We start from the raw sequence: 20,868 nt of genomic DNA on the forward strand, positions 1-20,868 counted from the left end.
TGATGTTGCTGGCCAGCAGGGACAATTAACAACCCCAGATTCCAGCCGGCAGTGGAAAGTGAGAATAAGTGCTCCTTTGTGTCCATCAATCCCCAGCTGCCAGGATCTTCCTGCCCACCCGTTTAACAAAAGAGGACAGAGGGAGAGCCTCTGGGAACTGGGTCACTGGCAGTTCCACCGCTGTACAGCTTGCTTAATTAAGGCAGAAAAGGAAACTCCCAAGCGGCTGGCAGTGAAGATTGTATGCCGAAGGAGCAGATAAAGTACCCCGTGTGTGCTTGGTGTGGTCTCGGCAAACAGGCACCGTTTCCTTGAGTCAAGGCCACTGCTGTATGCTTGTTCTTATTCCCTCTTGGCAAACAGAGCTGGCACTGTGTTCCCTGGAAGACTGAGAATTCTAACATAGGCAGTGAACACAATGCCAGCTTAAAAGGCAGCTAAGTCGCTCTTTTTCTCCATTTGGGGAAAAGCACATAAACCACATGAAATAGCTCTTACATGAAATAAACAATAGAAGATGAGATGAATTGTGGCTAACATCCTGTATAGGTAAAAGGTAAATAGGAAAGGACCCCTGGATGGTTTGTTGTTGTTGTTTAGTCGTTTAGTCGTGTCCGACTCTTCGTGACCCCATGGACCAGAGCACGCCAGGCACCTCTGTCCTCCACTACTTCCCGCAGTTTGGTCAGACTCATGCTGGTAACCTTGAAAACACTATCCAACAAAACACTATCCAACCTGGATGGTTAAGTCCAGTCAAAGGTGACTATGTGGTTGTGGCACTCATCTCACTTTTCAGGCTGAGGGAGTCGGCGTTTGCCCACAGACAGCTTTCCAGGTCATGTGGCCAGCATGACTGAACTGCTTCTGGTGCAATGGAACACTGTGACAGAAACCAGAGCGCATGGAAACGCCGTTTACCTTCCCGCCGCAGCAGTACCTATTTATTTACTTGCACTGGTCTGTGTGCACAGCCCTGGTCTTGGTTAGGACCTGTGAGGCACCATCAAATTAAGTAAATAAAAATTAGGTACTGCTACTGCCTCTGCTTTACTAACGTTTGCAAGTTTTAGGGCTCATCCACACTTCTGTTTGTCACGTGATTTCTAGGTACACGACTAAGAGAATTTTCTTTTGTCCCACCACTGTCCCGGGAAAACCCCCCTGCTGTTTACTGCTGAATCAGGGCGAATGTCAATCCGCAGAAAACCCGGCTGACATTTGTTCTGGTTCAACTAGTTTCCACGAGCCTGGTGTGCTGTCATCTGTGTGGACATAAAAACTATGCAGAAGGAAGGGAAGAGATACAGTAATATATGCAGCCCAGTCCTGTGTGTGTTTTCTCAGGACTGTAGGACAGTTACTTCCACCTGCATGTACCGCAGGATTGCAGCCTCAGCAGCTATGCAATGCTTTCCCTAAAGTGCTCAAAACGCTTCAGACAAACGATCCCAGAAATACACACAACGATCTTGTAAGGTAGGTAGGCAAGCAGCAGCATTCCCACACGCATTGTAGCTGGCAAATAGTAATAATGCTGGTTCACCTATGGCTATTCATGGAGAAATGAAATTTGGACCAAAAAAAAAGTAATTCCAGCTCACAGCTCATTAATTTTAACCCGTGAACTACACCACCAAATGCCCATTGACTGAAAGCAACCCAGATCCTTGTGCCCAGGTAGGGCGAGCAAGCAGTTTCTCCCACACTGTAAGGGGGGCACCCTTGCTTCTGAGCACAGGAGCCAATAAAATATTTGAGGGGGCCAGCCCTCCCCCTCAATTGATGGGCATTGCCATCGAAATGGTGTGCGTGCGCAGCCTCTCGAGATCGATTATGCAGGGCGGGGCTTACCTACCCCCCCCCAATATTTTATTCAAGTTGGCCCCCCTGCTAAACAAGCGGGGGGGGGGGTCGTCATCGCGCTGGCTGCCTCTCCGCTCCGCGCTAAGCGTCGCCCGCTCCCCAGAGCGTCCTGCTCCTTTAAACGCCGCCTGAGCGCCTTCTAATCCCCGCCGAAGGGGGGGAAGGTCAGCGCGGACAGGGAGCGGAGCGCCCGCCGCCTTGGGGTGGGGCGAGCGCAGGTTGGCGCGCTGGCTAAAGGTCGCCCTGGGCTGCTCCCTTTCCAGATCCTCTTTCGGAAACTTTCACGCGCAGGGCGGCGGCGGCAACAGCTCTTCTCCAGGCAAGCGCTGCCCAACTTGCGCACCGGAGCACTTTGCGCGTGGGCTCCGCGCAGCATCCCCCGCCGCACCCGACGTCTAGGCAGTCCGCGTGGACTTGCCCCCGCCCACCTTCCTCCTATTAATTCCCATTATTGAATTCCACCGGATCCGCTCCTGTCTCAGTCCCGGATCGAGCGCCTAGTTTTCGGCAGAGAGTAGCTGGTGCTCGGCGCTGCGCAGATCCGTCGGCGTCGCCCTTTCAACTTGAACCTCGCGGGCAGGATCATGCGGGCGCGCCCCTGCTGGACGCTGCGCGCGGGGTTGCTGCTGCTCCTCGCGGCGCCGGAGGCAGAGGGTGGCTGCGCGGCGCTGGGGCGCTGCTGCGCGGGCCGGAGCATGGCGTGCGTGAGCACCGGCTGGAGGGCGGACGGGTCCCACGGGCCCTGCTACTGCGACCAGGCGTGCCCTTACACCTTGGACTGCTGCCAGGACTACCGGCAGGTGTGCCCAGGTGGGTAAGGAGCAGGAGGAGTAGGGGAGGGGGATGCTATCCCTGACGATGGATGGTCCAGCTCAGGTAGGGTTAGGGATGGGGGACCTGTGGGTGTTTTCTTTTCTTGGATTCCCCTCATCTCTCACCGCGGGGTTTGGTGGCTGGGGCTGATGGGAGCCGGAAGGCCACAGACTCCCGCTTCCAGTGATAAGTCAAATTCAGCACCTGCAAGGGGGCTGGACTAGATGACCCCTGGGGAACCCTTCCAACGCTACAATTCTATGGCATGCTTAGAAAGAGCAGCACCTTTTTTTCAGAGTGCCGGATCCCACCCAGAAGGGGAACTGCGATTGAAACTCAAGGGTGGAAAAATGACTCTGGTGTAGCCAATTCAAATGGACTACAGCCCTTTCTGTGAATACTTTTTGGCTTATTGTCCGGATGAGAAACCTGTGACCTTCCAAATGCAGTTGTGCTCTGACTCTTGTCCGCCTCATCTTGTTAGGGCTAGGGCTGATGGACTTTCAAAAACTTCTGCAGGGCTTGAGGTTCTTCATCCCTGAATTTAAGAGTACCAGAGGGAGATGGAGGTTACTGAGCCCAGGTGGAAAATTACAGTATTGACAATCTATTCCTACCCATGTTATTTAGAAACTAAATCCCACTGATTTGCACAGGATTTACTCCCAAGGCAGCATGCAAGGCAGCTGTTCCATGTGGGCTTAAACATGTTTTACTTGGAGATAAGTACTCTGGAGTTCAGCAGGGGGCTAACACCTGAATAAAAGTGTTTCCTTTTAAAGTTAGGATTGCAACTTGGGGGAAGTGATAGCGGCTTACGGCTTTCTTGTGTTGGAAATCAGATACCAATGAATCTCAATGTTCTTGGAGGCTGCTCTTCAGAGATGAGGACATCTGAGTGCTGTTGACATGTGTATTGTCATAAATAGGGAGAGTTGCATTCAGAACTTTTTCTTTATTAAAAAGATCAATAACATTCTGTGCAAAAGCATACGCTATGCAAATTGTGCTGTTTTATCCTGCTGTTGCAAGGCATCAAAAAGAGCTAACACTGAAGCCCTGTGTGCACAATTATTCATAGAGTTTGGAGCATATGGCACAACTCAAGGCATTTGTAATGGCCTGGAGTAACTGCAATGGTTCTCTTAATACTACTTTAAACACACACACACACACACACACACACACACACACTGAGCATATCAACATCATCTTCCTGTTTCCTAGTACAACAGAACCCAAATATTGGCAAATAGGAATTTCCTAAATCTTGACTTTTCAAAAGCTGATGTTTTCAGCATATTGGATATTTTACTTAGTGCAGAATTCTGCTTGTGCAGTCCCCCCCACCCACATGCAACCCATCCCATCCCTATAATAATCTTTACTTCCCATAACTCTTAGTAAAACCTTCCAGGAGACAAACATTGGTATTTTCTATTAGGGAAATGAAAAGATGGGGTCCTTTTTCAAAAGGGAACATACGTAAAAGAAAATTCAAGCAAAACAGAATTATCCCTCTCCACAAAATGCAGGTTGCTTAATTAGCCTTTATTAGAACTACTGAAGCGTAAGTCCCTTTCTTTTATGCCTCATCAATCCATACAGTGGTACCTCGGGTTACATACGCTTCAAGTTATAGACTCCGCTAACCCAGAAATAGTGCTTCAGGTTAAGAACTTTGCTTCAGGATAAGAACAGAAATCGTGCTTCGGTGGCGCGGCGGCAGCAGGAGGCCCCATTAGCTAAAGTGGTGCTTCAGGTTAAGAACAGTTTCAGGTTAAGAACGAAACTCCGGAACAAATTAAGTACTTAACCCGAGGTACCACTGTATTCTCAACTGGTGCCATCTTGTGGCATTTTGAAGAAATGGCACAATATTGTCCTTTGCAAGTGTCACTCTTGGCCAGCTCTGCATGTGGTAGTTTGCAGATAGGTGAGGTGACTTGCTGACACAGGGGTGGGGTGTTTGCGGCAAAAGCCAGAAACTGGAGAGCCGTTCTTCTCGCCGTAGTCATCTTTGCTTTGGCGACTGAGAGGGCTGGAAGATGTCTGAATCCACACATATACTTGGATTGAAAACTGTGCTTTGCAAATCGTTTTATATTCCTGCATGGTTATGAAGCTCAGGCTGGCTGGTTCTCCCAAGTGCAGTGGAATGAAATGGAAGAATGCTGAGCTGGTAAAATTAGCTGCCTCACTTCATCCTGTTGTTGGGGAACCACATTTTTTTAAAAAAAGTAATTCCCTATGTAAACAGACACATGACCCTGTAAGTAGAAAACTTGGCAGTTCAAAGTGGTATCGTGATTGCTTCAAACTCATATTGTGAATGTGGGCTAAGTTGGGACACCTAAATGCTGGCACTCCTGCTTGGCAGGAATGGATCAGACTTGCTTATTTGAGAAGAATGCCAGCCTGGAAATGCATGGAATAGATAACAATTGCGAGTTTTGTCCTCTTCCTCCTCCTCCTTTCCTCAGTGGTCTCCTGCGTGGTCTCTGAGTGGAGCGAATGGAGCAGCTGTGCGGAGACTTGCAAGGCAGCGTACCGTGTGAGGAGGAGGCGCATCATCCGGGAGCCGAGAAATGGCGGCGAAGCCTGCCCTCCTCTCGAGGACAAGGCTGGCTGTTTTGAGTATTGGACTCGGCAAGGAACAGAGTGCAAGCAGCCCTTCAGTAAGTGGAGCAGGGCACGGGTGGAGTGGGGGGAAACAGATTCTTGGCAGAAAAAAGGTTTCCAAGGCCTGCTTTTGGATGCATTCAAAATTAAATTGTACCCCCTCCCCCCAAAAAAAAGTCTTGTTAGAGCATTTCTTCTGGTTACTTTTGAAGAGTTTGGATTTGATATCCCACTTTATCACTACCCTAAGGAGTCTCAAAAAAAAAGTGGGATATCAAATCCAAACTCTTCAAAAGTAACCAGAAGAAATGCTCTAACAAGACTTTTTTTTTTTGCGGGGGGGGGGGGTACAATTTAATTTTGAATGCATCCAAAAGCAGGCCTTGGAAACCTTTTTTCTTTTTAGAGCATTTCTTCTGGTTACTTTTGAAGAGTTTGGATTTGATATCCCACTTTATCACTACCCTAAGGAGTCTCAAGGGGACGCGGGTGGCGCTGTGGGTTAAAGCCTCAGCGCCTAGGGCTTGCCGATCGAAAGGTCGGCGGTTCGAATCCCCGCGGCGGGGTGCGCTCCTGTTGTTCGGTCCCAGCGCCTGCCAACCTAGCAGTTCGAAAGCACTCCCAGGTGCAAGTAGATAAATAGGGACCGCTTACTAGCGGGAAGGTAAACGGCGTTTCTGTGTGCGGCTCTGGCTCGCCAGAGCAGCGATGTCACGCTGGCCACGTGACCCGGAAATGTCTCCGGACAGCGCTGGCCCCCGGCCTCTTGAGTGAGATGGGCGCACAACCCTAGAGTCTGTCAAGACTGGCCCGTACGGGCAGGGGTACCTTTACCTTTACCTTTTAAGGAGTCTCAAAGCAGCTAACATTCTCCTTTCCCTTCCTCCCCCACAACAAACACTCTGTGAGGTGAGTGGGGCTGAGAGACTTCAGAGAAGTGTGACTGGCCCAAGGTCACCCAGCAGCTGCATGTGGAGGAGCGGAGACGCGAACCCGGTTCCCCAGATTACGAGTCCACCACTCTTAACCACTACACCACACTGGCTTTTGTTTCGTTCTAAGCTGAAGAAAGTTATTGACTCATGTCAAGTGGCTCTCACTTAGCAGGGGTATCCCATATTTGGCTGGGTTTCTTCCGCTGCTCTGCCGGTGTGGTAGCTACACAGAATCACAGAACTGTAGAAGTTGGAAAGGGACCACAAGAGTAATCTGGATCAACACCCAGCAGTGCAGGAATCTTTGGCCCAACATGGGGCTCAACCTTGAGATTAAGAGTCTTATGCTCTACCGACTGAGCTATCCCAGATGCAAGGAAGAAAGTGCTGCAGTCTATAATGCCCCATGCTTAATCCTCGACACATTCATAATTAGAGTGGCAAACAAGGAGATGATCCTGCCCTGCAGCACACAAAACAGCTTTAGATGCACACTTGTGCTTGGAGAGCAGTTGCACATGTCCCTCTTCTAGTTCATCCAGAGTAAAATGGGATGGTGCAAAGTGAAATCTAGCGTATTGATTGGTCAAGGTGTTCTTCTGAGTGCCTTTGCTGCAGAGCAGCCAAAGAAGTCTGATCACTGTAGTCCATGCATACGTAACCTTGAGGCTGGATTACCACAGTGCACTCTAGGTAGGGTTGCCCTTGGGCTTGGCCTCCCTCCTAGTTCCACGGAAGGTTGCCTTCCATGAGCAGAAGAGTTGAATGCCACCCATATCCCTTGAGGTGCCACAAGACTCGGTGTTGCTTTTGCTGCAACAGACTAACATGGCCACTTCCCTGAAAACTGTGCTTGTACAAGAGGATATGTTGGGGCTGGGCTCCATTCAAATTATGGCTGTCACCTGCTTAGAGAAATCACAGCTGATAATCCTGTGAGTTTAAGACTGTGATTCTAACCCAAGTTACCTGGGAGAAAGCCCCACTGAATTCAGGTGGACTCATTTCTGAGTAGAGGGGGTTAGGGTTGTGCTGTTGGTATATTGATTTAATTAAATCTGCACATGAGAGACAACGGTAACATTCACACATTACATTCATACAAACTTTGTCCACAAATAGTTGAGCTATACATTTGTACCGTAATAGGTAAAGATACCCCTGACTATTAGGTCCAGTTGTGGACGACTTGGGGGTTGCTGCGCTCATCTCGCTCTATAGGCCGAGGGAGCCAGCGTTTGTCCGCAGACAGCTTCTGGCCAGCATGACTAAGCTGCTTCTGGTGAACCAGAGCAGCGCACGGAAACGCTGTTTACCTTCCCGCCGGAGTGGTACCTATTTATCTACTTGAACTTTGACGTGCTTTCGAACTGCTAGGTGGGCAGTAGCTGGGACCGAACAACAGGAGCTCACCCCATCACAGGGATTCAAATTGCCAACCTTCTGATCAGCAAGTCCTAGGCTCTGTGGTTTAGACCACAGCGCCACCTGCGTCCCACATGTACTGTAATACACATGTTAATATTCAATGAATATACAGTCTGTGTGCTTGTGCACACAATAGTTGAGCTGTACGAATGAACACTTTCACACTAAGACTTGTGTGCTTGTACAGACTGCCTGCACCCGTGTTCAGTGCAATGTGTGAACAACACTATCCAGAATTTTAAAGCAGTGGTGGGCAGAATACAGGCTTATTGGAGCCCGTGTCGGATGCAGTGTGTCTCTGAATACCAGATGCTGAGAATCAAAGTGTGTGTGTGTGTGGGGGAGTGCTATTGTGCTCTCACATCCAGCTTGTAGGCATCCCATAGTGATCTGGTTTGTCACTGCGAGAACAGGATGCAGGACTAAAGGGACCTTTGACTTGATCCAGAAAGGCTCATGTCATATTCTTCTGTTTTACTAGATCCCCAAGAGCTATTAACCAGAGGCAGGTGCAACAAGTCGCACAGGTAGAATTCAAGAACAGGGTGCCTCTGAGCACATTCTGAGCCTAGGAAATTGTCTTCAGCACAGGAACTGAACTGAGTCCATAGCCCTTTCTCACAAAAGCAGGGTCCTAGTTGGAGCTTTTTTCCCCAGCAGCCTAATTTAGGTGGAACAACTCATTTTATTGCAGATATTGTCAAAACAACTGGGTGTCAAAAATCTTTGCTGTGCTACTGGAAATCAACCAGAGATCTGCAATCATTAGCTTTTGCCCACCCTTTTCCTAAACAACTGGCCATTTTCTGGTGTACTTGTTTAGACTGGTTATTATTTTTCTTCTGTCTTTTAATTTTTTTGCTTTGCTTTGAAAAAAACAAAACAAAACCAGTGTTTCTGAGACCAAAATAAAATCTGTAGGCTGGAGAAGAGCTTAAGTGGTATATTTCTAAATTGGGATATTATTAAAATAGCTTGCTCCCTCCAGCATAGTTTCTGGGATGATAATTAGCAGGCTTGTTTGTACGGACAACGAGGGGGGATTTTGTGGGCGGAGGGTACCCATTTCTGCCCAGCGGAATGATGAATAATCACCAGCGGTCTGAGAATGTGGGAGAGAACTCTCTCTCTCTGATTTCCTGCCAGAGGGAAAATGACACGGCATTAAAGACCGCAAATGTCCCAGTTGTTATTGTTCTGCAGATGCAGGCGGACTCGGGGCACCGTTGTCACTTATCATGTCTGCTGTGTTTTCCTTTTTCCCTTTGATGTGAGCAGTCCCAGCATTAATAACCACTGGAGGCTATGGGAAAGCGAGGAGAAAACGAGCTGTGTCCATTGAGAATGAAAGAGCCGGGTAAGTAATGAGCTGCTCGAGGAGTCTACAGTGTTGCTGTCCTCCTGTGGGTCACACTATGGCCTGGAGCTCATATAATGAAATGACACAAGTCTAGATTCACAGGCCTGGAAGACATACTGGTACAGCCTTTGGCCCATTTTCCTGATGCAAAGCCAACCTCCAGCACACATGTTCCCCCAGCCTCCTGCTTATACACAGAACAGTGCTTTAACCTGCACATTTCATTTATATGGTGCTGTCACGATCCCTGTAAATACACCGCTGTAAATCCTTAATAGGCCAAACACATTTTGACAAAGTCTTCCTCAGCGGCCTTATTAAAAACGTTAACAATTCAGCTGCTTCTGAGCTACAGCCGCTTAAAGGAGGAGAGAAAAATACGCACGATGGACTCATGTGCAACCACGTATATGCGCTGTTATGTACTGAAGTTCTCACCCTGGGCCAGCAGGGGGATACTGTAGATAGTTTTCACTCAGGTCCACATATGCAAATAAGGGATTGAAAGTGACGTTCAGTGATTGGATAGTTACAGAAAGTGGTTACTGTTGCGCTGTAGTGGAGCTCTATACAAGCAGGCTGGCTGAACCCTTCAGTTCAGTTCAGTTCTGTTCTGTTAAGTTAATAAACGAGCTGTTTGAAGAATCGCTGTGTCGTCTGATATGTTCACCCACAACTTAACATGCGCAGCCCTAGGAAGTATTTAAATAAATAGATTAAAATTTCAAAAAAGGGCAAAATGGTCCCAAAAGAGCAGGAAAAGAGCTAGCAATCCCATGAATCTTTGCGGCCTGTGAAGAGTTGGGCGTTGGAGAAAGGAGGTTTGGAGGGAGTGGTTGTGTTGGAGTTTGGTGGGTTTTTGTGAATTTTTGGCAGAGGTTTTGGTCGTTTACAGGCTTTATAGATGGTGTTTTCCACCATATGTGATTTCACGTTTATGAGTGGTACCCAGGAAAGTAATCCCTGTGTAAGTGGAGAGATGGCTGTATATAGGTTGGCCAAATAAATTTCAAAAAGCCTCCTGCAAATAATGGATATAGAGTTGAAGGGTGGTATTTAGCTCAGTTTTACTCTTGAGTATACCCACTGGAACTTAGTCCTATTCATTACTTTTAGCAGGCATTTGTTGTCGTTTAGTCGTGTCCGACTATTCGTGACCCCATGGACCAGAGCATGCCAGGCACTTCTGTCTTCCACTGCCTCCCGCAGTTTGGTCAAACTCATGTTGGTAGCTTTGAGAACACTGACCAACCATCTCGTCCTCTGTCGTCCCCTTCTCCTTGTGCCCTCAATCTTTTCCAGCATCAGGGTCTTTTCCAGGGTGTTTTATCTTCTCATGAGGTAGCCAAAGTATTGGAGTCTCAGCCTCACGATCTGTCCTTCCAGTGAGCACTCAGGGCTGATTTCCTTCAGAATGGAGAGGTTTTATCTTCTTGCAGTCCATGGGACTCTCAAGAGTCTCCTCCAGCACCATAATTCAAAAGCATCAATTCTTCAGCGATCCGCCTTCTTTATGGACCAGCTTTCACTTCCATACATTTCACTTCCCACTACTGGGAAAACCATAGCTTTAACAATATGTCTTGAGTAAAACAACCCACCTGAAGACTTTGTTGAAATGAATTTGGCCCAGTAAGTATTCATAGTATGACACCAGAGGTACTGCACCTCCCCTGACACGCGATACACATATTTATTTTTGTAAGTAAGTCTTACACAGACCCGGGATGAGCATTTGGAACCCCTGGAATCTTGCACAGTTCGGAGATTGGAGTGGCATGCAACCCTATTCCCCTCTCTTCCCTTGGCAGGTACTGTGTCGAATTTCAGCTCATGGCCATCACAGAAGGATGTCTGCGTGGGAACAGCTCTTACACTCATTGGATGAAATATCTCAGCGAAGGACATCTGGTATGTGTTGAGTGCCAGCACCCAGCTTTGGATTCCAGGAACCTGCACTGCTCAGGCGATGGCAGCGGAGCCAAAAAGTAAGAGTTGATTGTTCTGCTTTTGCTCAGTTGGAAATGCTTTGTTGTTGGGAAAATTGCAACCCCGTCCTCTAAACTTCTGTACTGCCTAGCACAGGGGTGGGGTGACTTTTTCAGTTCCGGGGAGCTGCGTTTGCTTCTGGGCAACTTTCAGGGGTGGGTCACTGTTAGGATATTTCCGTTCCTCCTTAAAAAGGGAACAGGCTGTTGTGTGTCACAAGCCTGCGTACCTCCCGCTCACAGGGAGTTTCCGTTTTGTATATAGCTTTTGCTTCTTGCTGTTTTCCACGGCATGGACGCAAGCAGTCATGTTTTTCCTTTGTTCTGACCAACGTTGAATAAAGCTGTAAATATGCTCTTCTGGGTGAATCTTCTGTTGTGAAAACTCTGCGAAAAGGGCGTGCATGAGTCCTGGAATGTGTCTGAGGCTCGTGTCGCTAATTGACTGATGCTGTTCCAATGGGAGCCTGGAGATCGTCTGGAGACGATGATGGAGGCCTGCCTGATGATGCCTCTGACTCCCTGGCAGTATCCCAACAACAGGTTATGGGCCCAGATTCACAGGAGTGATGGGTGATGGGTGGGGCAAGAGGCAGAAGCGGACTAGGCAATGAATGTGAATTTTCCTTTGTACAATGAGTTACTTTTTACACACACTGGCTGTAGAAAAGAAGATATACAGGTGTGGGCTAGCAGAGGGCAGATTGAGACTGGTGGGGCAGCGTCCCATTTGCCCCAATGGACCAGCCTCTGCTGCCCTTTAGGTCTTTAAAAGTAAGCACCAGTGCCTTAAATTGACCTCAAAATATGAATGTACATCCTTCAAAATATGTGTGATATGAATGACTCCAGCTATGCGCATGCAACTTGATGTTGCGATCCTCCAGAACATGCATGCGTGAATCTGGCTGCAATCGGCTATACCCACTTACCTGGGAGTAAGCCCTATTGAACCCAATGGGAGTTACTTCTGAGTAGGCACTTATAGGATTGCGTTGTTGGCCTGTCCTGACCGCCGAAAGCAAGCTGGCTCAATTCGATCCATTCTTAATGCATAGGAACATGGAAGCTAAATCTGCCCTGGCTGTTGTTGTGACAGTGCTCATTCAAGAACATTTTAAACAACAAATAAGTTTGTATGAAACAGCACGTTGGTCCAGGTAGCATTTTCTCAGCGGTATTGAGCAAGAAAAGCACTGCTAGGTATTCTCCCCGCGCTTCCCTGAAGTCTTCAGTATAGAACTGCAGTTATTTTGATAAGGCCACAATAACAGCCACTGTAGCTGTCTGGAGAGGCCATAAAATGCAGTAAAAATGTAAGAGGAGTACTGAGTTTGCTATTTAGTATATGGGATGACTCTAGTCCTCTTCAGGCATTCATCTTATGAACTCAGTCAATGGAGGCACAAGGGGGAGAGAGTAGGAATGAGTGTGTTAGCTCAGCCCCCACTTCCTCCATGAATTGGAGAGCAAATGTCTGCAGCAGAGGGCCTGTTTGACCCATGTAGGTTACTTGCCTGATGTCGAATTCTGGAAAACCAGGGCTCTGCCTTTCCTGGAAGCCTCCATGAGTACTGAAGGCTCTTATCTGCAGACGGCCGCTCCCGAACCATGTGCCCATGGGGGATTAGGCTGTTTGTCACAATGGTTATATTACTTCTGGTGTCAGAAGCAATATTTATTTATACAATAACTACTTTTAAAAATCTTATCTTTTTGTTTATTTGATCAGGAGCATACGATTCAGTGAGTTAAACCACAGAGCCTAGGACTTGCCGATCAGAAGGTCGGTGGTTCGAATCCCCGCGACGGGGTGAGTTCCCGTTGTTCGGTCCCAGCTCCTGCCAACCTAGCAGTTCGAAAGCACGTCAAAGTGCAAGTAGATAAATAGGTACCACTCTGGAGGGAAGGTAAATGGCGTTTCTGTGTGCTGTTCTGGTTCGCCAGAAGCGGCTTAGTCATGCTGGCCACATGACCCAGAAGCTGTACGCTGGCTCCCTCAGCCAATAAAGCAACATGAGCGCCACAACCCCAGAGTCGGTCACGACTGGACCTAATGGTCAGGGGTCCCTTTACCCTTTACCTTATACAATTCAGTGACATACAGGAATAAAGACAAATGAATTAATGCAATTAAATTAATGCAAAGACCTTGAACCTGGCCAGTGCAGATGTTTTAACAGCAGTCTGGCTGCCACATTCTGCATCAGGTAGAGCTTCTGGGCCAGGCTTGAAGGCAGACCCACATAGAGCATATTGCAGTAATCTAGCCTCAGTGATACCAACATGTAGGCTTACAGTGAGTAGCCTATCCCTGTCCTGAAACAGTCATCACAGGCAAACCAGATGAAGCCATAGCTGGAGACTGTGAGTCAGAGAGACCTGGTGCATGTCAGGTTTGCCATGGGTATCTGTGCCATTTGGCCACTGTGAGAACAGAATGCTGGACTAGGCAGGCCTTCGGTCTGATCCAGACGGGCTGCCTTTTCTGCTCACAGAAGGGCTCACATGGAATTTCCAGGTTCAGAGAGAAAATGCCACTGAATTCCAGCTGCCATGAAGGAAGAGCAAGGCGCGCCCTGCTTTTGGCATCCCCAGAGGCCCCCGTGGGAAACGGGATGCAGTGGGGGGGGAGGGTAGTTGTGTTATAGATGGACCTTTGGTCCAGTCCATCAGGGCTGCTCTGAAGCTAAGAGCAAATAACTGCTGGGGGGAAATGTTTGGTTCTCAAACTTTGTCCCAGCACTCGCATGCCACGGTGAAGAGAGGGCCAAGTGAAGAGGAATCGGTAATGGAAAGGATCCTTAACATGTATTGAGCTTTGATAATTCAATCTTTGGGAGCAGGGAGGGAGGGGTGACCACACCCGATCCAGCCCAGACATTACGTTTCAGCAATGAAAACCTGAATCCTTTTAACCAATGTGATTTTTTCAGCCCCTTCAACCACCCACATGCTGAAGAGTGGTCCCAGCTTTCAGAATTGCCTTGTTCCTTTTAATTGCTTTGTGTTTGTTGCCACTTCCACTTTCAGCTGTGTCCTCCTATTGTGCATGGTGCCCCCCCCCCCCGGCCTTGCTCATTAAAACTGAAAAGCATTTCCATCACTTTCTTAGGCAAGTTATCTTTCCCTGCAGAACAAGCAAATCTTGGTTCATCCCCCCCCTTCTTTTAAGACTTGGGGCTCGTCCCCACTTCCACTTGACTCACGCTTTCCAGGTACAGGTCAGAGTGGTTTTCCTTCCTTTTCTAGGGAAAACCTGCTCTTCAGTGTTGAATCAGAGCAAACGTCAATCCAGAGAATACCTGAATTGCTGTTTGCTTGGATAGAGTGCTAAAAAGTGGTTTCCCTTGTTGGGGAAAGCAACAGAGACCACAGCTAGTGAGGATGACCCCATCGTGAACTAATCTCTGCTTTGAAAGTAAGAAAAGAGTAGTTGGGCTGAGAATGACACCTCTTTCTAAATCTCCTAGGAAGTGCTTCACCCGTTATGAAGCTGGCTTAATGGATTGATCCAATTTCAGGCTCGCGTGTGTACGGTTCAAAGCATTTTGTTGAATTAGCTGAGCCACGTTCGGAATGTCTCGCAAGGTCACGTCTCGTGCAACTGGGTCGGTGCATCGATATTCCTCTCCTCCTTCTTTCTTCCAGAAATAGGCTGTGAAGGGCTGGCCAAATCAGCTGGGGGACGTGATGGCACGATGATCTGCCAGTCTCAATCATTTGAGAATGGAGAGCAGCTGGGGAGCAGCCTCTAGAATGAGTGGGAAAGAGAGCCTGCAGCTGGGAGAGTATTCATCTTTTCCAAGGGTACAATGAAGGGGTAATATGGCCCTCTAACAGAAAACTTGGGTGTTGAGGGCCAATGGGCTTGGAGCCAAAATGGGCCCACTGAGAAACAAGTGCGAGATAAACTGGCATGTTTGGTGGAACTTTGAGTTTTGCAGACATACATTTTAAAAACAAACAAAAAGAACCCCAAGGGACACCTACCCACACCCACCCAAGAAAAGCCCCCTTAAGGTGCTCAGTGTCTATGGAATGTGTCATTTGGAAAAATTAAAGCGGAAATGGTGTGTGGTTGGGATTTTTGCCTAAAAGCAGTTTCTGTGCAGTGACAGAATATTCTGTCTTGGTATAACTGGAGATAGTTCAAAGTTATGCCATTATGAACCCATACAGTACCCAAGTCAGTTAAAAAGTAGATTCTGAGAGCTGCAGATACCTTACACGGTGCTATAATCTTGGTGGCTGCACCTTCCTCCAACAAGTACATTAAAGCCTAAAACGACCAGCCTTTAAAATGACGTAGTGATTTATTTATTTTTTATGTAGCATTTAAGAAATGGTACTGGAAAGTGCAGACCTGAGTAAGTACAGTTGACATTTGCAGAGAGCATGCACTGGGAATTGCTGGAAAAACCAGTGCTTCCTGCAAGCCTGCAAGAATTAGCTGTTCCTTATAGTTTGCAGTAAGATGTGTTCACTGTGGAATGTGGTTTAGTTATGGACATTTATGTACATGCAGATGGGGAAGCATGTAAGGACTGCTTTTCCAAGTATAACCTTGTTTACATGGAGGGGCAAGTAGTATAATCTGTCCATCAGCAAAGTCAAATATGCAAGTGATTAAACATGATTGCTCAGTGGTAGCCACTTCAAATTGGCCTTCACAATGTCCGTTGTAGAGCTGTGGGCAGGATTAAGCTGAGTTGTGCACGAGCAGACCTTGTTCTACTTGTGCACACCCTACTTAATGTTAGGATTCTTTCCACCGTGTTGCAGTCATGGGATTGTTTTTATCACACGACGGTGTATGTTTTCATTCCACGTTGTGGGAAGTGACGGAGACAGGATGTTTCTATTACTGTGTTTCCGTGATGTAGGATTTTTGTCCTTTTGTTCTTTCTCTTTGCTGTCTGATGCTGAAAAGGAGTTGTGATGCTCCGAGTGTGTATATGTAAATAAATGTAGTATAGCCAAAAGCTGTGCTACTGAGTCTGTACGCTAACTGCCTATACTCTGCTGATGCTGAAGTGTATTGATGCCTCATGGTATCAGTCACTGTGATGTTCGGGCTGGAGGAAGCTTTTGAATCTCCTGAACGACCGACCAGGAAGGAGAGAACATGCCAGTCGGGCATGTGTCTCTGCCGGATTCTTACTCGTGTGTAGGACTTCCTGACACTTAATTCTGCCCTGATTCCACCCATTTCTTTTCTTTGACCATTTACTAGTGGGTGGAGGTCTAGTTTCAAAAAAAAGAAATCTGCCTCAAAAATGGAGGAACGGGGGAGATTTTGGAAGTGTGGGTGCAGGGGTTTGAGACGTAACCACACAGCCCCTTCCCAATATTCTTAAGAGATGAGCATTTATTTATTTTGGTTATTATTCATTAATTTATATACTACTTAATACAGAATATAAAAACTGACCATGCATAATTGTTAAAATACAGAATGATTTAAAAAGGCAGCATAAAGAAAATACTCAGTAAAGCAAACCCATTAAAAATAATAATAAAACTAATGGACCTAAGTTAGTGCATTTAGTGCTGTACTGAAAATTTCTCCTTCGGTTCTTCCCTCACCAACCACTATTCAGTTAATGAGGGGGTGGGGAAACACATTCAGAAAACGAAAGAAAATTACAGTTGTCTGTACTTTGGCGCCTTTCTGGGTGCCTGTGCTTTGTGAAAAAAGCAGAGCTCCACTACCTTATTGCATGGCTCTGGTACTGGATATTAAGGAATTGAGGATACATTAGGGTCTAAAGGTGCTGATACGAAACTTACTCTCCCATGCAAAATAAACATGCAGTTGTTTGCATCCGTGCCTCTGGAGCCCCCATTGGTTCATCTCTCCCAGTAATGTTTGCTCTGAGGGCATTTCTGGTCTTGCTACCTGAGATGCTTTTTATCTGAAAATCTTTGGATAGAGAACATGGGATACAATGCCCACAAGCCTATACACCAACACTGAGCGATGCCTGCTACTTGTGACAAATTTAGGAAATTGCACGGTGTCCCTTTCAACCGAAGTGATAAAAACCACTTCGGACCTGCAGGTTGAGAGATTGAAGCTCAAGTGTACAATGCACTTCATTGCACTTCAGCACTGCACAGTTATCTCTGTTTGAACCTCCAGCATCCGGAAGGTGTTTGCTGTGTTTTCGGTGATTCAGAATTACAGGGTGTCCCTGCCATTCTCAAGGGCCTTTAGTCTGTGAGTGTGGATTGAGAAATGCTTTTGAAGTACAAGCAAAAGCCAAGATTGATTCAACTCTTTTTTTATGTGGTCACCTGAAGCTGCATGACTTGTGTTTGTGTGTTTTTGATGCTGCTTTTGGGGGAAGTTGAATGCATTGTATCAACGCTTGGTCCTGCTTTTTCTGTTCCAGGAACCAGCTCCTACACTGGCAGGCCGTAGGAAACCCAAGATGCAGAGGGACCTGGAAGCGAGTTCGCCAGCTGCACACTTGCTCCTGCCCTTCTGTCCACAGCTTCTTGTTCATCTGACTTTCAAGTAGTTGTCCCTCTGCCTTGAGTCTGCATCTCCTCCTTGGTTCTCCTGAATTCAGCTGTGAAACAGCCGCAGTTGCGATGCCAACAGATATCATAGAATCATAGAGTTGGAAGAGACCACAAGGGCCATCAAGTCCAACCCCCTGCCAAGCAGGAAACACCATCAGAGCACTCCTGACATATGGTTGTCAAGCCTCTGCTTAAAGACCTCCAAAGACGGAGACTCCACCACACTCCTTGGCAGCAAATTCCACTGTCGAACAGCTCTTACTGTCAGGAAGTTCTTCCTAATGTTTAGGTGGAATCTTCTTTCTTGTAGTTTGGATCCATTGTTCCGTGTCCGCTTCTCTGGAGCAGCAGAAAACAACCTTTCTCCCTCCTCTATGTGACATCCTTTTATATATTTGAGCATGGCTATCATATCACCCCTTAACCTCCTCTTCTCCAGGCTAAACATGCCCAGCTCCCTTAGCCGTTCCTCATAAGGCATCGTTTCCAGGCCTTTGACCATTTTGGTTGCCCTCCTCTGGACACGTTCCAGTTTGTCAGTGTCCTTCTTGAACTGTGGTGCCCAGAACTGGACACAGTACTCCAGGTGAGTTCTGACCAGAGCAGAATACAGTGGCACTATTACTTCCCTTGATATATTCTAAGATCAAGGGTACTTGCTGCTTTAAGGAACTGTCACTTGGTGACACAGGACATTCTCCTTGAGACTCAAGCTGAAGTTATTGGCATGTTAAAGAAGCAGGTAATCTGTGCAGGAGAGTAAGGTTTGAGGCTGGCAGGCCAACAAGACCATGCTGACAAGTGAGTAGTAGAGATCAAAACCTAGGGAGAACCCTTGGATTGGACCATAGACCCATCTTGTCCAGCCTTCTGTTCTCACAGTGGCCAACCAGATGCCTGGGAGATGAGTGAGCTCATCCCAAACTCGGATTGATTCTGAAATGTGCTGAGTCATCAGGTTTTTTTTTTGATTTGGAGATAATGTCATGTCACTTGGTCAGCCCCCTAAACCTCCATCCCCTTCTACACTGTCTGGGTTTGCTGCAGTGATGCTCCAGAACAAATGAGGCACTGTAAGAGGAAATCTGATCCTCTCCATCTTTCTTCTTCCCCTGTTCTCCAGCATCGTTTTATTGGTATGCTGCCTTTCCGTAGTTAAAACTATGCTCAACCCAAGCCCATTATGATCACAGGGAGTCGAAAACCCCCATTGGCCTCTGGGAAATGTATTGGTCAGGCTATAAGCTGGGGATTCTGCTGTGTGGATTACATCCAAGCCAGAGGAGAACTTAGGGGCTTGTAATGTCCACCACTCCTTTGACTCAGGTTTTTACAAGCCCCTGAACCTCAGGCCTGAAAGTGGAGCACCTTGGTCAGGGCCGGGTAGATTCTGCATGTGTAGGAGGAAAGGGTTGAATGTGTGATACTGAGCAGAGAACTCTGCTTCCTATGAGTGCTGGAGATTCTCAGGAACATAGGTAACTGCCCATTTGCCTTTCTAGCTCAGAATTGTCTGCACTGACCAACAGCCCAACCTGGAGATGCTGAGAATTGAACTAATCCAAAATGTGGCAGCTAGACTGGTGATTGGGAGTAGTCGCTGAGACCATTTAACCAGGCCTTTGGTTGATTTGATTGACATCCTGTGCCCTTTTAAAATGTGGGTTTTTTGGGGGTGGGGTGGGGCGGTTATTGGGTTGTTGTTTTTACTTTGATTGTGTATTTTGTGGTTTCATATTTTGCTTTTCTTCTGTGAACTGCTCTGAGACCTCCGGGTATAGGGAGGTATATAAATTCAAATAATAATAATAATAATAATAATAATAATAATAATAATAATAATAAAACACCAATCCTAAAGGATATTCACTGGCTCCCAGTACATTTCCAAGCACTATTCAAAGTGTTGGTGCTGACCTTAAAGCCCTCAACAGCCTCGGCCCAGTATACCTGAAGGAGTGTCTCCACCCCCATCGTCCAGCCCGGACACTGAGGTCCATCACCGAGGGCCTTCTGGCAGTTCCCTCCCTGTGAGAAGTAAGGTTACAGGGAACCAGGCAGAGGGCCTTCTCGGCAGTGGTGCCCTCCCTGTGGAATGTCAGATGTCAGGGAGATAAAGAATTACACAACTTTTAGAAAACATCTGAAGGCAGTTCTGTTCAGGGAAGTTTTAAATGCCTTACATTTTTTATTTCTTATCTTTTGCTGGAAGCTGCCCAGAGTGGCTGAGGAAACTCAACCAGATGGGCAGGGTATAAACAATTATTATTATTATTATTATTATTATTATTATTATTATTATTAACCTGAGGCCTTCAGCATGCAAAGCAGATGTTGTACCCTTCACCCACAATTTTATATTTTAAATGCAAGTTTCTAGCCCCCATGGCTGCTGCCAACATATGCTTAGAATATCTGGTGAAATCTTGCAAGGTTAGAGCAGGTGGTTGAGTAAGATTTCCATGAGAGCAGGGCTTCAGTTTTATGGGTAGCTTCTTCCTTTTCCTTGAACTAGCAGTAAGTAGCAGGATAATTTCTGCATCCCCTTGTCTCCAATTAATTAATTGCAGGGGATGTAGCTGTACATTATCCTTAAATTGGTGGATAAAATGAGTTCTCAAAGAAGCTTTAGCCTTTGGGCCAAATTATACATTCTTCAGGTGTTCCATGATATGTATTCCTCCCCCCATATAGTGTTATTGTTGGATTTATTTTTCACTTTATTTTATTGAAACAATTTACAGTATATACCACTTAACTACAATAGTTTCTAAGCTGTTTACAAGGATGGGGGAGTTTTGAACACCCACACTCTTAATTACTGCAACTCCAGTAAAATTTGGCTTTGGGCACTTGCTTTAAACTGAAAAGACAAACAACATACATTGATTTATTGATTGGGGGGAAGGAATTCTGCCACAGATCTCCTGCCTAACATGAACTTTGGCCCGATGTCCCTATGTACTCTTTTTGCAACTGTGGAGCACCCTCCCAGATTATTTGAAGAACAAGGAAATGGAATATAGGCTTGGGCTCGTTCCCATTGATTGATTGAGCCTTACAAACCACTCAAAACATCCTTGTGAAGCTTAGATACACTTGACCTTTCATTCACTGGTGGAAGTTGGGGAGGTTAAGAACTTGGCTGTCTCTGGCCGACTTGTGAAGTGCCTTGCACAGTGTCAATCTAGACATGTCTATTGAGATCTGGGATTACAAATACCTATTGTTTAAGAAGAAGGAAAAAAAGAGCCCTAGAATTGGATTAGTACCATGGTGCTCCTCCTCATTTTCCTGAATAAATATTGCCACCCGCCACCCCGAA

The 20,868-nt window shown here is 46.8% G+C and overlaps 1 protein-coding gene across 2 annotated transcripts; it reads left to right on the plus strand.

Annotated features, from left to right (window-relative positions):
- Positions 1 to 1,876: 1,876 nt before the first annotated feature.
- Positions 1,877 to 20,783, plus strand: LOC114599620 (somatomedin-B and thrombospondin type-1 domain-containing protein-like). Of its 2 annotated transcripts, XR_013393019.1 has the most exons (6): positions 1,877 to 2,676; positions 5,163 to 5,357; positions 8,943 to 9,021; positions 10,836 to 11,012; positions 17,411 to 17,621; positions 18,176 to 20,783. XR_013393019.1 is itself a non-coding variant. In XM_028735162.2 (5 exons), exons 1-5 carry the CDS (start codon positions 2,451 to 2,453, stop codon positions 17,526 to 17,528), a joined length of 795 nt encoding a protein of 264 aa, XP_028590995.2. In that variant the 5' UTR covers positions 1,878 to 2,450; the 3' UTR covers positions 17,529 to 20,783. The 2 variants fall into 2 exon arrangements, 1 of the variants encoding a protein (XP_028590995.2); XM_028735162.2 differs by having other exon boundaries at positions 1,878 to 2,676; positions 17,411 to 20,783.
- Positions 20,784 to 20,868: the final 85 nt, after the last annotated feature.

This window comes from Podarcis muralis, chromosome 5 (genome assembly GCF_964188315.1).
Source record: "Podarcis muralis chromosome 5, rPodMur119.hap1.1, whole genome shotgun sequence".
NCBI classification, from domain to species: domain Eukaryota; kingdom Metazoa; phylum Chordata; class Lepidosauria; order Squamata; family Lacertidae; genus Podarcis; species Podarcis muralis.